Source organism: Oncorhynchus clarkii, chromosome 14 (genome assembly GCF_045791955.1).
Source record: "Oncorhynchus clarkii lewisi isolate Uvic-CL-2024 chromosome 14, UVic_Ocla_1.0, whole genome shotgun sequence".
NCBI classification, from domain to species: domain Eukaryota; kingdom Metazoa; phylum Chordata; class Actinopteri; order Salmoniformes; family Salmonidae; genus Oncorhynchus; species Oncorhynchus clarkii.
This window is the reverse complement of record NC_092160.1, coordinates 6,364,313-6,383,910: the sequence shown is the minus strand read 5'-3', so window position 1 is coordinate 6,383,910 and position 19,598 is coordinate 6,364,313. Positions and strand designations below refer to the sequence as shown.

Genomic DNA, 19,598 nt, shown 5'->3' with positions numbered 1-19,598 from the left:
AGTATGAAAAAAAAAAGGAGAAAGCTGATCATGAGGAAAAAAAACAGTAACACCTCTGAACTTTCACATACACAGTGGTGGAACAAGTTCCCAACTCTCCTACTTGAGTAAAATTAAAAAATATCTTCATAGAAAAAGACTCAAGTAAAAGTCACCCAGTAAAATTCTACATGAGTAAAAGTCTAAAAATAGTTGTTTTAAAATATACTTAAGTATCAAAAGTAAAAGTATAAATCATTTCAAATTCCTTATATTAAACAAACCTGATGACACCATTTTCTTGTTTTTTAATTTATGGAAAGCCACGGGCACACTTCAACATTCAGACATAATTTACAAATGAAGCATGTGTGTTTAGTGAGTCCACCAGATCAGAGGCAGTAGGGAGGACCAGGGATGTTCAGTTGATAAGTGCTTGAATTTGACTATTTTTCTGTCCTAATAAGCATTCAAAATGTAACGTGTACTTTCGTGTGTCAAGGAAAATGTATAGAGTAAAAAGTACAATATTTTCTTAAGGGATGTAGTGAAGTAAAAGTAAAAGTAGTCAAAAATATAAATAGTTAAGTAAATTACAGATAACACAAAAAACAACTTAACTTTAAACTATCTTTACACTACTGCACATACTGTACAGTGCTCAGTGTAGTACTCTGACTGTATCACATAAGTACCACTAGGTGGCAACGAAGACTGAGAAGAGGTTATAAATGAAAATGTCTTACTCAGGCAGTTTAAAATAGAGTACCACATTATGAGTCATAATACCCCAAAAGCCTAGTGGTCAAACAAGGAAATGGTTCCAATAATATTTCCACCATTCATTTTTCCCATAGAAACACTTAAAATAAGGGCTGTGTTTCATTTTAGAAACACTTAAAATAAGGGCTGTGTTTCATTTTAGAAACACTTAAAATAAGGGCTGTGTTTCATTTTAGAAACACTTAAAATAAGGGCTGTGTTTCATTTTAGAAACACTTAAAATAAGGGCTGTGTTTCGTGTAGGCACACCCGGGTGTGAAGTTGTGATAACCGTGTACATTTCTCTAGGACAAGGTAACTTCTATCAACACATTTGCCTGTATTTACCCCCCCAAAATCAAACAGTAATTAGCTGTTAATGTGGCAATCATAAAAAACTACAAATGATGAGCTGTGGGGGCCCATGCGCCTGACATCAATGTCCACATTTTCATTGAATAAATCATTTTGACAGTAACCTTCCAAAAATTCATTCATAAACCTTGTTTTAACTGACATATGTACTCGGAAGCGAAATGTTTGTTTCTTGGGCTTCGGGTATGTGACTGAAAAAGTGCCCTAGGTCTTGAAAAATAGTGCAATGAGTGGCGCTTACTCAGTTCTTCAAAAGAGCATATCAGACCGAAAGCCTAATGCTTCTTGGGTAGTTCTTTATGAGTTTTAGTTTACAAAATAATCTCTCCGCAGAAGCAACAGTTACAGGGATGGTAAAAAAAAAAACAGCTTGAAAATCATAACAACATCAGGAAAACTGGGTTGAAGGGAGTGGTGCTTCAAATACAGCACTTTCGCAACCGTCCCTTATCACTGGTATATCTTGGCGTGCATTATTCAAGAATACGTTTACATTGTGTGCAGCGCCAAGAACATACAATGCACAATGTCTCAATGTCCGGGCCTGCAACCTGGACCTACAGGCCGTGGCGAATACATTTGCTCACAAAAATGCAAGGCAACGCAGTCACATGCTGTAGCTACTATAGGCCTCTACGTGAAAAAGAGAGACAAGCACAGACACAAATAGACTTTATTCTAAGAGAAACAGAGAGAAAAAGAAAGACACAGAGAGAGAGAAAGCAAGGAGGACTTCAGCGGACCAGGGGAGTCTCTCAAATTGGCTTTAATTTCATTGAATTAGATTCAATTTAATTTACCTTGAATACCGCAGCCCATTTGTGTAGGCTATTAGCCAGACAGAACCCACTGAGCTCAACAACAAACAATGGTTGAATTTATCCTCAAGCCAAGTACTTTTTTCTTAATTGTAAGGCTGTTTGATGTGTAATTTTGATTTTAAAAAGTGTATCTAAATAGCAATTAAACGCGGTATCTAGCTATAGACAGTACACTGCATAGCGTCCCTAGTAAGCTAGTGTTTTGAAGGTGGACTGACTGTATTATTTGGAATTAAAAGACTGGCTTTAAGCATAACAACTTTCTATCCAAGCTGGGAGAGAGCCCGAGGAAGGCTCATGTCATGCAGGTTCCGGCAGGCTATACAGGACAATAGATTTTTTTTTTTATCAATTGGTAGCTGTCGCATCAAACACTTATTTTACCATCTGCAATGTTAAAATGTCCAACTTTAATTACTGAACAAGCAATTACATTATTGCCACCAGCCAGCAGTCTACTGTAAACGGCAGCATTTCAACACCATGTACAACTTTAATGAAATGTTAGGCTTAACATGAGAAAATTACAACCAAATAGGCCTACCAATAAACATTTATCCATTAGCTAAAGCACAGCTATAGGCTCATATGCCCTGGCACCAGAGAAAGCATGTCATCGATTCAATAGGCAGCCGCACAGACATGTAGCGATTTCAGCACCATGGACAGTGATCGGTAGTCTATAGTTTGTGAGTTCCTGTCCGGCTGATGCGTTAAACATTTTTTTTGTGGGGGGGGGGGGGGGGGGATCCAACCTTGCAGGGATCCAGAGAAACTGCATTATGGCAGTGGTGTGAGACCAATGGCTCTGGTCTACTTACTGTCCCCTCCCTGCTCTCTCCACCCGCCCTGCCCGAGCTTAAAAAATGAGGGAATGGGGTGTCTCACTTTCTCTGCGGTCTCTGGTAAAGAGTAAAGACCAACAGCAGGGAGAAATGATAGTGTAGGATTATTATAGAAGTTATATTATTTTCTAAGTCACTGTTGTGTAGTTCTAAAATAACTAACTACACAAAAGTGTTTGGAATTGTAATGATAATTGATTATCGACTACCTTACTCTATTCTGATTGGTCAGATGTTTGTTGATGGTTAGAAGAGTACAGGAAATAGTTGAGTTGAAGAGTGCTGGCCTAATGGCCGTGAAAAGGGTCAGTTGATCATCACATTTGCATAAGAGTAGTCAGTCTCCATCCAGGGTTCGTCTACATAGAGAGTGATCAACCCACCATCTAAAACCCTCAAACTACAATAGTATTATACAGGATTAAGTGGGAGGGATGTTTAATGATCAAATCAGATTTTATTTGGTAAACGTGACTAGGCAATCAGGATAGATAATAAACAGAGTAGCAGCAGCACGTGTGTGTGTGTGTGTGTGTGTGTGTGTGTGTGTGTGTGTGTGTGTGTGTGTGTGTTGGAGTGTCCATGGCAGTGTGTGTGAGTGTGTGCATAGAGCCATTGATAGTCATAGAAGTCCAGAGAACTCCAGTTTACCTCCTGGCAGGACAGAATGAACTCATCCAGAGTGACTACTCCATCTCTGTTCTTGTCCATCTTCTGGAAGAAAGCATCCACATGTTGTTTGGGAGTGTCTGTCTTCAGGGCAGGGTAGGTGTACTTCCCCATCATGTCATATATCGCTCTGACGATGTCTGTCATCTCCTGCAACACACACAAAAGCACAGTTTGTCTGTCAGTGGATTTCGAATGTGAAACAAAACACACAATTATTTAGAAATGTACTACACATGTATTTATTTTATTTCATTTAACCTTTATTTAACTAGGCAAGTCAGCTAAGAACAAATTCTTATTTACAATGAAGGTCAAAAGGCCTTATGCGGGGACGGGGCTGGGATTTAAAATGAAAATTAAAATATATAAATATAGGACAAAACACACATCATGACAAGAGAGACAACACAACATTGCATAATGTGAGACCTAAGACAACAACATAGCAAGGCAGCAACACATGACAACACAGCATGGTAGCAAAACAACATGACAACAACATGGTAGCAACACAAAACATAGTACAAACATTATTGGACACAGACAACAGCACCAAGGGCAAGAAGGTAGAGACAACAATACATCACGCAAATCAGTCTCAACTGTCAGTAAGAGAGTCTATGATTGAGTCTTTGAATGAAGAGATTGAGATAAAACGGTCCAGTTTGAGTGTTTGTTGCAGCTCGTTCCAGTTGCTAGCTGCAGCAAACTGAAAATATGAGCGACCCAGGGATGTGTGTGCTTTGGGGACCTTTAACAGAATGTGACTGGCAGAACGGGTGTTTTTTTGGAGGATGAGCGCTGCAGTAGATATCTCAGATAGGGGTGAGTGAGGCCGAAGAGGGTTTTATAAATAAGCATCAACCAGTGGGTCTTGCGACGGGTATACAGAGATGACCAGTTTACAGAGGAGCATAGAATGCAGTGATGTGTCCTATAAGGAGCATTGGTGGCACATCTGATGGCCGAATGGTAAAGAACATCTAGCCGCTCGAGAGCACCCTTACCTGCCGATCTATAAATTACGTCTCCGTAATCTAGCATGGGTAGGATGGTCATCTGAATCTGGGTTAGTTTGCCAGCTGGGGTGAAAGAGGAGCGATTACTATAGCGGAAACCATGTCTAGATTTAACTTTAGCCTGCAGCTTTGATATGTGCTGAGAGAAGGACAGTGTGCTGTCTAGCCATACTCCCAAGTACTTGTATGAGTACTTGTATGAGGTGACTACCTCCAGCTGAGTAAAGACTGTATCATCTACATACAAATGGATGAGAGAGCTTCTTACTGCCTTAGCTATGTACTCCCTTGGTGACAAGCAATGGCTGAGACAGCAGATTTTCTGACTTTGTACACCGCACTCTTTAAGAAAGGTAGTTAGCGAACCAGGCCAAAGATCCCTCAGAGACACCAATACTCCTTAGCCAGCCCACAAGAAGGGAATGGTCTACCGTATCAAAAGCTTTGGTCAAGTCAATAAAAATAGCAGCACAACATTGCTTAGAATCAAGAACAATGGTGACATCACTGAGGACCTTCAAGGTTGCAGTGACACATCCATAACCTGAGCGGAAACCAGATTGCATACCAGAGAGAATACTGTAGACATCAAGAAAGCCAGTCATAAACTGTATGCTGTACCCACTTGCATGTGCACCACACACACCACACACACACACACACACACACACACACACACACACACACACACACACACACACACACACACACACACACCTCCTTGTTGATGTAGCCATCTCTGTTTATGTCATACAGGTTGAAAGTCCACGTCAATTTCTCCCTCACTGATCCCCTCAGTAAGATGGACAGAGCCATGACAAAGTCCTGGAGGAGGGAGAGAACGAGACACGGTCACAAGGAGAATAAGAGTGATCCAGCATGGAATGCACGAAGGGTAACAGATCAGAGGATCGTGAGAGGGGGGGGGGGGGGGGGGATTTGAGACGCGGTAGAGGAATGTTAACCTCAAACTTGATGGATCCGCTGTGTGCTGAGTCAAAGGCGTCGAACAGGTAGTGTGCGTAGGAACTGGCATCTGAAGAGCATTGGAGAGAAGAGAGATTCATTTCACTCTTTATGGGCTTACACAACACACCCACTACACAACTCAACACCTTTACAAGTTATGGAGGCACATACACAAACTCATTTCTTACCTCCATGGGGAAAGAACTGGGCGTATATCTGTTTGAAGGTGTCCTCGTTCACCACCCCACTAGGGCACTCCTACGGTGGAAATAGAAAGAGAGAAAGAAAGACGAAGAGACAAAAAGAGAGAGAGAGATCAGCTACAGAGAGACATCGGTGATGGACAGAGTGATGACGTGATGGAGAAATGGAATGATAAGTATAGACTGACTACATACGTTTTTGAAGCCACGGTAAAGGACTTGTAGCTCTCTCTTGCTGAAGTTGCTCTGAGCCTCCAGTTTATCCAGCCCTTCTGGCCGATGACACACAATGCTCATCTCAAAATCATCATCAATTTTATCTGGAGAGAGAGACATACATACCGTAGATATGAGATTTTCGCAAAAGGTTGCATTTTTATCAGCCATGGCAAATAGAAATAGGAAGAGAGAGAGAGAGAGGTGAAGTATAGAGTGGTTCAGGTAAGATAGGGCACAATAGGACAGTGGGAGAGATGGAGCAGAGAGAAAAAGAGAGACAGGAGGGTAGAGAGAGTGACCTCAGTGACCTGATCATTAACAATTCATTACTGCCTCTGCCAGAGGGGAGGGGACCAGAGGACGGACAGACGGGCACACGGGCACACACACTCCTCCAGGCCATTTGGTTTCATCCTGGTGGCAGAGCTGTCTCTGTCAGTGTCTCATTAGTGAGGGGGTGGAGAGTGCTGACTGCAGCCCGAGGTGAGGTAATTCAGACACAACTCACCTGGGAAGCCAAGTGACACTTACGTTACAGGCGCTCTGACAGATGCACTGTTCAATGGTACTGTACTGTCACACATGCACTGACACACAAAACCAGCCTCACACAGAGCTAGGGTTGCAAAGCTACTGGTATTTTACCAAAGCTACTGGTATTTTACCAAAGCTACTGGTATTTTACCAAAGCAACTGGAATCTGCAGTAATTTTGGTAATTAACAGCAAATCTATGGCCATCTATCGTAACTTTGATAATTTATACTAACTATACTACTTTTTTTTAACTTAAAACATTTATTCATGTGCAGTATTCCTTTTTTGGGCCTGCTATAAAATATGTGCGGCTTATAACGGCCTCAAAAAGCCTTCATAAACACTACTTAAATGTGTGACAAATCATCTATGTGTCTATGTGTCTATATGTGTCTATATGTCATTCTTTATAAAGGGTTCATAAATGTGGCATAACTGTGGGACATGATTCCCAATGTCAAATGTGGCATAACCCACTATGTCAAATGTGACATAAACCTGTGCTTTATAAAGGGTGACATAAGCGCCACTTAATAAAGGCCTTATAAATCATATTTAATTGAGGCTTCACGAAGCATTTCTAACCCCGTCATGCATCTTGGTAGAGCATTGCAACGCCAGGATATTGGGTTCGATTCTCGGGACCACCCATAAGTACAAATGTATTCACGCATGGCTGTAGGTCACTTTGGATAAAAGTGTCTGCAAAATGTTATATTATATTTCACTAAGACATTTTTAGGATGGCTCAACCTCTTTCCCTCTTCGGTGCATAGTCAATATTGGACCTGACCTCAACTCCCCCCAAAATGCTGTGCTGCAAGATGACACACACTCTAAAGTGCAGTCTCTCGCATCAAACATCATTGTTAGGGCATCCATTACATTTTTTTGCCTACTTCTTTTTTCCCTAAATTCTGTTTTCTTAGTTTTGTTTTCCAAGGTTTCGGATTTCCCCCAGTTTTTCTGGTTTAACCTATTTTTTTCCAACGTTTTTTTTTCACAGAAAAACTAAAACGTTTGATTTTCTGTCTTCACAACAATGCTCAAACCACATCAGGGGGTGACTTTTGAGTTATGGAGGAAATCAATGAAACATAGATTTGTAATTGAGTGTAATTTCCCTTTAATTCATTGAGCATGCCCTGCATTGTTGTTCGATTAGCGGGTTTTCTGTAGTGCGTTATGCTCACATGTGATATGATTCGGATGACACCGGAATGGGCATACTCTACTTACTGGAGCTTCACGTGAAGGAAAGAGTAGCGGAGGAAGGAGTTCGCTTCTGCTGCAGTGTTCATGGTAAAATATTAGCATTGTGGCTGTGCTTCGAGTAAAAAGCCAGGAACACTACGTATTATTCAGAGCCCCACGAAAGGACACGATATACAGTATACATCCTAGAGATCCCACGGAGCATTCCCTAACATACTTTTACTGCGGCACCCAGGATAGTTATTGCTGTAAGCCAATATGTATCCCATATACAGCGATTCGCTTTGGCGGCATTTATTTATTTAAAACCCAAATGTAATGCAAATGTCACTTAAATATGAACAAATATGAATCATTTTATGTTTCAACAATAATTGTTCAAATATCATGAATGGTTATCGAATATAATATTTTATACTATTACGTGGGAGACTTTTAATTAGAACATTTCGTAAATTCCGTGACCCGGAAGTACTTTTTTAGTGTTGCGGACGAGACGCTGAACATGAATGAACGTCAAATGCCAACTTGTGCTGCCACCGGACAGTAAAAAAAAAGAAGTTAATTAAGCTTTATGTATTATAATCTAAATGATTTTGTTGTAGTTAAGTGTTGAGTTAGATCACATACAGTAGCTACCTCAATTGTTATTTTAAATCATTTCGGTGACTTCACCTAAATGTAGCTTGCTAGCAGGCTCGGCTAAATACAATTCACCCTAGATACAGCCATGTCTCATAGTCACGTTATGACATTTGTAAATTAAAGAGAAATATAATAATAGGAATTGAATGGAGTTTCCCCATCTTCCCATTTCTGGCGCAGCACAGAAATGGTCTTATCCAGATGGTGGGACAAAGGCATTTCCTAACACACCTGCCAACTTTCTTTGTTGTTACCTTTAAGGTTGGAACCAACATGCAGTAGTAACTCCAGCAAGAAGAAAGACGATACGTTTTAGCTGTTGGTGATCATTTCCTAAGTGTTGATACATTGGTGTTTACGGCATTAAGCCTTTATGTATGTGTTATTAATGACCAAAGGTATCTGACTTTTTAGTAAGCACAGCATCATATGATATAAGACATTTATGTGTATGTTAGTAATGACCAAACGGGTCTGACTTTATAGTAAGTACAGCACCATATGATATAAGGCATTTATGTACAGTACCAGTCAAAAGTGTGGACACAGCTACTATAACACATATGGAATCATGTAGTAACCAAAAAAGTGTTCTCTCTTTCTCTCTCTGTCATACACACACACACACAATTACTCCATTGTCCAACTATTAGCCCATAATAATAGAGCAATAGTCATAGACACCAATACTATCTTCCATTCATAAGGAAGTAATATCAGAGTTTTACACAGTACACATTTACAACCTTTTAACTCTATTTGCTCAGCAGGCTAACACGGTCAAGAGACACACTATCCGGGTTGATATTCAGCATAGTAGTGGTGCCAGTGGTAACTACTCACCCTCAACATGGATGACCCCCACAAGGTGCAGTAGTTTAACCGCCCCGCAGATCAGAAGCATAATAGCTATGATATGGAGACTGCTCGCCTCATGTTCTCCCTCATTATCCATCCTTTATCTCTACATCTATCAGGTCTACTGTTGGGTTTTCGCTTTCTTCCTGTTCTATCTTCCCCTGCTCTGGCGGTACGTATGTAAACTTTCTACAGGACGTATCCCACCCCTCTCTCCCCTTCCATTCTCTCTCTACTTCTGTCTCCTCTCACTGACTGCAACCACTATCATTCTACCTGCCTCGCTCTCTCTCCACCTCTTCCCTCCTTATCCCCCTCGCCCATCTCTTTCTCTCCCTCTTACCTTCGCACCATGCCTGTGACCCTCACTCCCCCTATACCCAGTTTCCCACTCTCTCATTCCCTCCCCCTTTCTCTCTGTTTAGTAATAGAATGTCCTTCACTCTCAGGATGGACACCACCTCCAGGGCGAGAGATGAACCACTGAACCTACCAGAACAATGATACACTCACCTTCAACCTGCCAGCTGTGTGTGTGTGTGTGTGTGTGTGTGTACTGTACATCACTGAGCTGTGCTTAACTTGCTTGAAGGTAACTTTGCTAAATTGACGTTATATCCTTTAAATGACACACAATTACAATAGACACAAGTTATTGTCCCCCATGTAAACCAACCAGTGACGCCAAGAGCTTTTATTTTTACCTAGAAAATACATTCCACTGTATGTGTAGGCCGTCATTGTAAATAATAATTTGTTCTTAACTGACTTGCCTAGTTAAATAAAGGTTACATAAAAATCTAAAATACAAATTAATAAAGTAAAATCAACTTGCAGTAATTAAAATTTACCAGCAGAGGGAGGCAGACTCTCTTGCAAGTTTAGATCCCTGACTGTCATTGTCCACTTCCTCCTTTCATATTGGTCTAATGGTATTATTCCAGAACCTGTTCAGCACTTTGAACATGTCTTGTCACGGTTTCCTTACAATGGAATGGGCGGCAGGTAGCCTAGCAGTTAAGCAAGTTGGGCCATTAACCAAAAGGTCTCTGGTTTGAATCCCCAAACTGACTAGGTGATTTTATTTTTGTCAATGTGCCCTTGAGCTTGGCACTTAATCCTAATTGCTTCTGTAAGTCTCGCTGGATAAGCGTGTGATGTAAATAAGTGTATGCATCCCTATTATTCTCCTCTGTCGTCCTATTCAAACTGATCCCGGTAATCCTTCTGTACTAGACGCTCGTTTGCATAATCTGAATCCGGCAAGGGCTACAGCTGCTTCTCATTGGCCATTTAACATGGAGGAGCACTCGCTAAGAAGCATAACCACTACTCTGACATCACAACACTGAGCAGGTACAGTGCCTTCAGAATGAATTCGCACCCCTTTTCCACATTTTGTCGTGTTACAGCCTGAATTTGAAATGGATTACATTGAGATGTTGTGTCACTGATCCACACACAATACCCCGTTATGTCAAAGTGGAATTATGTTCTTAGAAATTATCAACAACCAATTTGACAGAGCTTGGAAGACTTTTTGAAAGAATAATGGGCAAATATTGTTCAATCCAGGTGTGCAAAACTCTTAGGCCCCAATTCCGACCCGAGTTAAGAGTGTCTAAAGGGAACGTAGCATTAGAAGAGCATGCTATTCACCCACTATTCGTTTTGGGTGGAGATGTGTCTACAGATACACCGTATTCTGACCTTGACTTCATTCCCTCATAATTCCACCACCTTTACACGTGAGGAAACCATGAATAAGGTCAAGCGAACCTGCCGGTTCCAAGTGGAAAAGCATCTACTTTCTTTTTCCTAATGGAAATAACAGAATTCCCCGTGCACATTTATAATTGTATTTATAAATTGGCAAGTGCTATTGATAAGAGCTGGGTAAATGAGTAATCTGTTTGTAGAAGGGGATTGTAATTACAAATTGTAATTGTTTTAGATGATTTTTCCTTATGATCTCTGGGGATTAATGTGAAACTAGCCATACGGAAGCAAACTGAAAGTCATATCAACATGACATCTTTTCCATGGTCAAATTGGAAATAAACCGTTTTGCCGTTATTCTGAATTTGAATTGTGTGCCCTCGTAATTTGCACGGATGAAATGAGGAGACTAATGCTACAGACATCAGTAGGGCTGATGAGTTGATCTATGCGCTTTGTTTTGATTCTGTGCCCGGGCTTTTCTCCATTTTATTTGACCGTTTGTAACATGTTAAATATTAGCCACTATCGGGAGCCACCGTTAGTAATACCCACGCGCATGTATTTTTGCATCATTCCATTCTGTTTACCTCTCTTCCCTCTGTCACATCCTTGTAGTTGTTGCTGAGGGTCGCTGGCATTAGTGGATCACATTAGGCTAACGTTGTACAATCGTTTGGGACATGTAGCCTATTTGAATCATTATGGAACTCAGACCACGCGTAGCAGGTTAAACCTGGAGCCTGGCGCACAGTTCATAACGACTGGATCATAGTCGTATGATCAGTGAGGATCAGGGTAGATTTATAGGACTGTTGTTCAACCCCTATCGTGCGCTCCCCCCCCTTCCGATATTTCGTGGGTTGAACTTGAATATGGCAACTTTCAGGGTGAATCCAACCACTGTACTTTTTAGTCACCGTTATATTTTGTGTGCAAAGATTCATTTTTGTACTTTCCTAACCCTAAAACGTGACTGAATAATCTACATGAATGTATCTACCAGTTGGTGCTGAAACAGAGACGAATATGCATAGATGGCTTTCTTTCTTGGCAGCCTATATTCTGACCCTGTTCTCTCAATGTGTTCTAATGAGTCTGTCGACCAAATTCTAATTAAAAGCACACCTTATTTAAAGGGATGGCTGAAGACAAATGTACTTTTAAACCCCATTGAATGAAAACTCCATGAGAATATTCTGTTGGCAACTCAATAAGGCAAGTCTGAATCGCCAAATACTGAGAAGTGCATAGGAAAGGCGTGTATAGGTAGGGCATAAATTCCTGAGTCGGGATCGGGACCTTAGACTTACCCAGGATGATGGAGTGTTTCTTCCACTTTGACACGACAGAGTATTTTGTGTAGATCGTTGACAAAAAAACAATAAGTCCATTGTAATCCAACTTTGTAACAAAAAAAAATGTGAGCAAAAGTCAAGGGGCGTGAATACTTTCTGAACGCACTATATATGGATCCCTAACATAGACATATTACACACTTTTACACACACACAAATGTATTACCACAGCCTTACCTCATACACTCACAGCCAGTGGAAATAAGATACTCGTTTTTAAATCCCTTTTGACTAAAGCATCTTTATCGACTTCAGGTTGGCAAATTAGCATACCTCCAACATACACACGCCAATAAATCACAGTCAAATTTGAGGCAGCCCTACTGCCAATGTATGTAATCACCAGCCTTTTGAATGGCTCACTATGTCCAAAAGGACACACAGAGAGTGGCATCTCCACACATTCTTAGAGAGTGCAAAAGCAACACACCCATTAAAAAACAAAGATTCAGCAAACACACACACACACCACTGCACTAATTATTACGCTAATGCCACGAGACAGTCAGTGTGAAAGGCATTAAGAGTTCATCCGTCCGCTCATCCCCATGGACAAGAAGACAGGCTTCTGCATATATGGTGTCCGCAGATGAAGACACACATACACTACTAGATAGTCAACTGAGGGTGTCGTCACAGGATGTCTTGGTTAATAAGCACTCTCACACCCTGCAATACAAAGTCTACACCACAGTGTGGGTGAGAGAAGGAACGGGAGGGAGGGAAAGGGGATTGAATGGGAGAGGTGGATGAGAGAAAAAAAAAGAGGGATGTGGAAGGGTTGGGATGAGAGCGAGGAGAAAGATGCAGATGATACAGTCTGAAGTGTGTGGGAGAGAAAGACGGAAGGAAAGAGAAAAAGAAGAGTGGAATGAGCAAGAGAGATACGAGAGCACAACTGAAGAGGGAGGAAGGAGACAGATTGGGGGCAAAAAAAAGAAGAGGTTGACAGAGCAAGGGAGGAAGAGATGTGGAGAGAGAGAGAGAGAGAGAGATGACGAGGAAAGGGTAACGAGAGAGAGATGGCGGAAAAGACAGAAAGTATGAGAGCGAGAGTGGCAGGGAGAGAGAAGATGAAGACAACATTGCTTCAGGGGGCCAGGTGAGGGAGGGAACGATGGAGGCGGAAGAGAAGGAATGAACAATTCACCAGAGAGAAAAAGCCATCAAAAAGCCTCTGTTGAGACTCAGTCAGACTGACTGTCCCAGAAGACACACAAACAGACACTGTCACAGAGACAACAAGCAGCAGAGAACATCAGGGAGATAAAACCCAGAAACAGAACAGGATAATGCACGTCCAGAGCACAGCGTTGTCATGATAAAGCCATGACATGACGATGCATTGCCAGAATAGGACTAGAATCACCTTAAACATATCACATTATCTGCAACATGTCACAAGGGATATCTGACGTTCTCACGGCCTTGTATTGAACACAGAGTAGGCCTAGCACACACCATTGATATGTCAAGACACAAAAACGATATTTAATCATGTACGTGTTCATGTACAGTATGTCAGTATTTCATAATATAAAACGTGATATGTTAGCCAATGGGATTTACACTAAACTAAAATAAGAAACCCAACATGCAACAATTTACAGTTCATATATTGAAATCAGTCAATGGAAATCTATTCGTTAGGTTTCACAGGACTGTGAATACAGATATGCATCTGTTGGTCACAGATACGTTTAACAAAAAAGGTAGGGGTGTGGATCAGAAAGCCAGTCAGTATCTGGTGTGATCACCATTTGCCTCATGAAATTTGGGAATTTTGTCCCACTCCTCTTCAATGGCTGTGCGAAGTTGCTGGATATTGGCGGGAACTGGAACACGCTTTCGTACACGTCGGTCCAGAGCATCCCAAACATGCTCAATAGGTGAAACATGAGGTGATGGCAGCGGACAAATGGCACGGCAATGGGCCTCAGGATCGCGTCACGTTTTCTCTGTATATTCAAATTGCCATCGACAAAATGCAATTGTGTTCGTTGTTCATAGCTTATGCCGGCCCAAACTTGAAGCCCACCGCCACCATGGGGCACTCTGTTCTCAAAGTTGACATCAGAAAACTGCTCGCCCACACGACTCCATATACGCTGTCTGCCATCTGCCAGGTACAGTTGAAACCGGGATTATTCCGTGAAGAGAACACTTCTCCAGCCTGCCAGTGGCCATCGAAGGTGAGTATTTGCCCACTGAAGTCGATAATGATGCCGAACTGCAGTCAGGTCAAGACCCTGGTGAGGACAAAGAGCACACACATGAGCTTCCCTGAGACGGTTTCTGACAGTTTGTGGAGAAATACTTCAGTTTCATCAGCTGTCTGGGTGGCTCGCCTCATACGATCCTGCAGGTGAAGAAGCCGGATGTGGTTACACATGATCTGCGTTTGTGAGGCCGGTTGGACGTACTGCCAAATTCTCCAAAACATTGGTTGTCTTGGCAAAGGAGAAATGCTCACTAACAGGGATGTAAATAAATTTGTGCACAAAATTTGAAAGAAATAAGCATTTTCTGCGCATGGAACATTTCTGTGAGCTTTTATTATTATTATTATTATTTTACCCCTTTTTTCATGGTATCCAATTGGTAGTAGTTGCAGTCTTGTCTCATCGCTTCAACTCCCGTACGGACTTGGGAGAGGCTAATGTCGAGACCCATGCGTCCTCCGAAACACAACCCAACCAAGCTGCACTGCTTCTTGCCTTAGACCACTCTGCCATCCGGGAGGCCCCTGGGATCTTTTATTTCAGCTTGTGAAAATGGGACCAACACTTTACATATTTATATTTTTGTTCAGTTTAATGTTATAATGTTACAATATGGCAATAGCCCATATGGAAATATCCTAGAATGACAGAGTAATATGTAAAAGTATGCAAATTAGCAATAAGTAATATGCAAAAGAATAAGCAATAAGCACATTTTCTTCTGGCTAAAAATGGAGAGCAACAGGTCCTCAACACCCCCTTCTCTCCCCTCTCCCTTTCCACAACCCCCCCTTCCCCCCCCCCTCTACTTCTTTCTCTCTCTTAACTTGTGAGTACATGCCCTATATGGCCTTGGTTAACTTTGGACCCACATGTCTTAGAATACTGCGCTGACCTGTCCCTCCCGAAAATGGACATCTTTTGTTGCCATGACGCCCGTGCTTCCAAGGTAACAGGCAAGAAAAGAGTGTGTGAGCAGAGTGATAAATACCTTGTGCATGTGTGTGTCGCCCCTCCACTGCTGTGCGCACACACACACACAATGTCACTTCCTTCCACCTCCAACACATGGACATGCAAACACACAGACACCACCTGGGCATGCACCTAGACATGAACACTAGCTATACATTATCTCTTTCCTGATGAAACTCTCTCTCGCTCTTTAGTTTTTACACACCTGTTACCTCAGTCTCTCTCTCACACAAACATTCAACAGATGCTTCCATGGTGTAGTGACACAGTTACCTGATTATTAGTGTGTGTGTGTGTGTGTTTGACTTTATATTAGTTGCGTGTGTTTTTGCTAGGTGTAGGTTGTGTTGTTTTCATAAATGAGAATGTGAGTGCTAACATTCTTTTTTAAGTTGTGTGTGTACATGCCCATGTGTCTCTCCTCTGGACGGCCTCCCCTCCTCTCCCCCATGGTTAACGTGCCCACCACTGCGCCCATGTTGTCGTCATGGTAACAGCCTTGTCTACGTTCTGTCTGAAGAGGTTTCGTCACGTCTGACAGTTTTCACTTCCACTGCCCCCCCCACTCCTTCCCTCTCTCCACTCATCCCTCTCATGAACCGACCCCCTCTTCCTTTCTTCTACCCTCTCAATCTCTGTGGAGGTGCTTAGCTCCTCTCCCTCACCTGTTACACATTAGTAGTTGCTGCTGTGCTCCTACCCCCAAAATACTCTAGAGCAGGCCTGGGCAACTCCAGTCCTCGGGGGCCTGATTGGTGTCACACTTTTCCCCCATCCCCTGGCAAACAATCCGTGAATCAGTGAATCAGTGAATCATTGAATCAGTAAATCCGTGAATCAGTAAGAGGTTGATTCATTGAATCATAGATCATGATTCGGATTTCACTACTGTTATGACACTCAAACACACAGATAGAATCTCACACACACACACACACACACACACACCAATTATTTAAGTTAACGAAATTGATTTCATACATAATCATACTGCCACACAAACACCTTCACAGACACACACAAATAATTCTCAAGTGAACAGAGACCTGTGTCACATCTTCTCCTGCCTCTTTCTCCCCCACCCCCAGCCCTCATAGCTTGTACATGAAGCACACACAGCCCTCCAATCCATCAACCATCTCACTTATCACCCAGTTCATGCATCATCACATCCCCCAGTACATACATTAATCTATAAAACGCACACTAGGAGAGAGAAGAGAGAGACAGAAAGGAGGAGAGCGAGAGGAAGGGAGGTGGAGGGGGAGAAGGAGTGTGAGGAAAGGGTGGGAGAGGAAAAGGAGGAGGATGAGGAGGTGATAGACTTAAATTAAAGGGAAGAGAAACAGGAAGAGAAGGGGAGAGAGGATGTAGAGAAAGAAAAGTGTAATAGACAGGCGTTAGGGAGCAAGGTGGAGAGAAGGGGGGGGGGGATCATGATATGTTACAGTTTTTTTATTAAATAATCGCTAGGACCCATTTCTCAATACTTACTGTACGTCACTTTTTCCAAACTCTTCACACAGTTCTCCTAATCAACTTTCAGCTTGGCACAGCAGTTAATTTCACATCCCAAATGCACTAAAACGACCAAAACACTTCATACATGTCTCAAATCAACTCATTCTTCCGTCACCCAACGTGCACACCTTGACACTCACAAAACAATGACCTAAAAAACACTAACAACAGTTAGCATTGCTCAACATTTTCTTTTGTAAAATGTCTTTACAAAACAAGAATGACAGCTGTCTACTGTTTAGAATTCACTGCAGTTTATGTTACAGGAATGAATCAGACATGATGCAATATGCTTCAATATGTTTTATGGCATTGAGTGATTCCAAAATACAATAATTTGTATATACACCATCTACCAATACAGATACAGTAGCAGTGCTAGTCAACCCTGTCTTCTGCATTTGGCCACAGGTTCTCATCCACATCACATCTTATGTCATCTTGGGCAACACACCTAGGAACTAATCTATTGGCCTGGTCCACCCCTGGCAGTCTTCTGCAGATTTGTCCAGGCATCCAGCATTCATTGCGTCCAGGAGGGACATTTGATCATGTGGATGGTGGTCATAAACCTTCCACCTCCATGAGGAAAATAATTCCTCTATGGGTTTAAAGAATGGAGAGTAAGGAAGGAGTAGAAGTGTCACAATCCTAGGATGGGCTGCAAACCACTCTGTGACTGCATGGGAGTGGTGAAATGTCATATTGTCCCTTACGATTACAAACGTTGGCTGATTTCGCCTCATTGCGACCCTTTCCTCACCTGGCACAACCCTTCCATAGAGGTCATCCAGGAATGTAATGAGACGCTCGGTGTTGTATGGCCCAATTAGTGGTTTGTGTAACAGCCATCCATCAGAGGATATTGCTGCACACATTGTGATGTTGTCACCCCTCTGGCCCTGGACATGAACTGCGGCTCTTTTCCCAATCACATTCCTTCCTCGCCGCCGTGTTTTGGCCAAGTTGAAACCAGCCTCATCCACAAAGATGAATACGTGGGGTGTTTGCCTGGCTTCAATCTCCATGACTCTCTAAAATAAATCCACGTGGCAACATAAGAGTTAGGCTATCACGGTAGTTTACATTATACCTAAAAACACGCCATTGTGTGTCTCTGCCCTGTTTGGTTTTGTTCAAAACCAGTTCTGTATTTTATAGTCATCTTACCTGGACTTATTGGTTCCTGAGTTGCTTGACTCGTTCAGAGTTCCTCTCAAAGGGGACAGTGTACAACTGCTTCATCCTGACTTGATGTTGTTTCTGGACTCTAGAAATAGTTGTGCTTACATTGTGAATATTTCCATATGTATCGTTGTCTGCCAACACTCTGTCCCGAATCTCTGTGAGTTCTATGCCATTGTTTCTGACGACAATATCAACGATTGCGGTTTCCTGCACAGCAGTGAAAATCCTACCTCTCCCGCCTGTGGGAAGCAACCGTTGGGTCCTAAGCAGAAATACAAAAACAATTACACACAAGTGGGTTTGAAGGCTTTGCTCAATTGACATCTGTAATGTACAGTTCAGTCAGATGCCCTTGCAGAATGCACATCGTACCTGTTGTTTTGCCATCCATGTCTCACAATAGATGCCACTGTTGAGCGTTGCAGATGTGGCTGCACTCTCAGACCAGCCTCTCTCATTGATGGACCATGATTTATTACATGATCAATTATAGTAGCCCTAATCTCATCTGAGACTACAGCTCTTGATCTTCCTCTCAAGTCCTCTTCCACCACGCATACATACTCCTCTCCCTCTCCCAGCCACTCTTCTTCCTCTGTCAGCCACTTCTCTATCGCTGGCTGGGTACCATGTTTACATTACAGTTCAGCATTATTCCTAAGATGTCCCCTTTTGTATAGATGGTAATGAAATTGAAAGACTAACACCTGGGTGTTCAGCTACAATGGGAATCAGCTGTGGTTGGTCTAATTGTTTTGATAGCATTTCATGTTTTAGATGTGGAATATATTTCAATACAGTATTACTGTAGAAATGTAGCAAATTGCTGTCTTAATCAGTTTTGTGTTATGTTAGATTTTGAACTTAAGTTTAACAGTTTTGAAAAGAGTATGTAAACATGTGCTAATTGGCCTGTAGGTACATAGAGTTTGTGCTGGTGGTCGTGTCCGAGTGAGAAAAGAATTCATGAAATTTGAAAGATGTAGCCATTGAATGCATTTTGTACCAAAGCAATGAAAAAATGATCCACAGTTTAGCCCACATAGACTGCTGTTGTGCACACTGTGAGAAGAGTTTTGAAACAGTGACCTAAGTATCGAGAAATGGGTCCTATGGGTTGCAAAAAAACTGTAACGTGTGATTTATTGTGTGATATCCTGTGCAGTGTCACACACGTGTGCGTGCGCTCTATGCCTTCTGTACTGTGCGTTCTGTCCCCAGGTGTGAACAGAAAGGAATGTATGATCACAGTGCAGCCAGGTCTCTGAGGAGTACAGCAGCATGTGTCCTCTGCGACCCCGTACGGTATGCATCATGACCCATGTCCACTACCACTCATCATGTTCAGAAAATAGAAAGAGGTTCAGCGCTAAAACACAAATACTTTAGTGGGCTCTGCTCTTCTCTGTCAAGTCTGTCTTTCCCTCTACCGTTCTCTCTCTCTTCATCCCTCCAAGGAAACCGTCTCCACCTCTATCTTTCATTATATTCCTTTAT

The 19,598-nt window shown here is 42.1% G+C and overlaps 1 protein-coding gene across 2 annotated transcripts in view; it reads right to left on the bottom strand.

Annotated features, from left to right (window-relative positions):
- The window catches only part of LOC139366185 (A-type potassium channel modulatory protein KCNIP1-like), a 41,601-nt gene that overhangs the window by 1,830 nt on the left and 20,173 nt on the right, over positions 1-19,598 (bottom strand). For both annotated transcript variants that reach the window (XM_071103371.1, XM_071103372.1), the window contains exons 2-6: positions 5,841-5,965; positions 5,631-5,700; positions 5,439-5,509; positions 5,191-5,298; positions 3,434-3,601 (exon numbers count right to left, since the gene is read on the bottom strand). In XM_071103371.1, the coding sequence (XP_070959472.1) occupies positions 3,434-3,601; positions 5,191-5,298; positions 5,439-5,509; positions 5,631-5,700; positions 5,841-5,965 (542 nt within the window). The remainder of the gene's footprint in view (positions 1-3,433; positions 3,602-5,190; positions 5,299-5,438; positions 5,510-5,630; positions 5,701-5,840; positions 5,966-19,598) is intronic.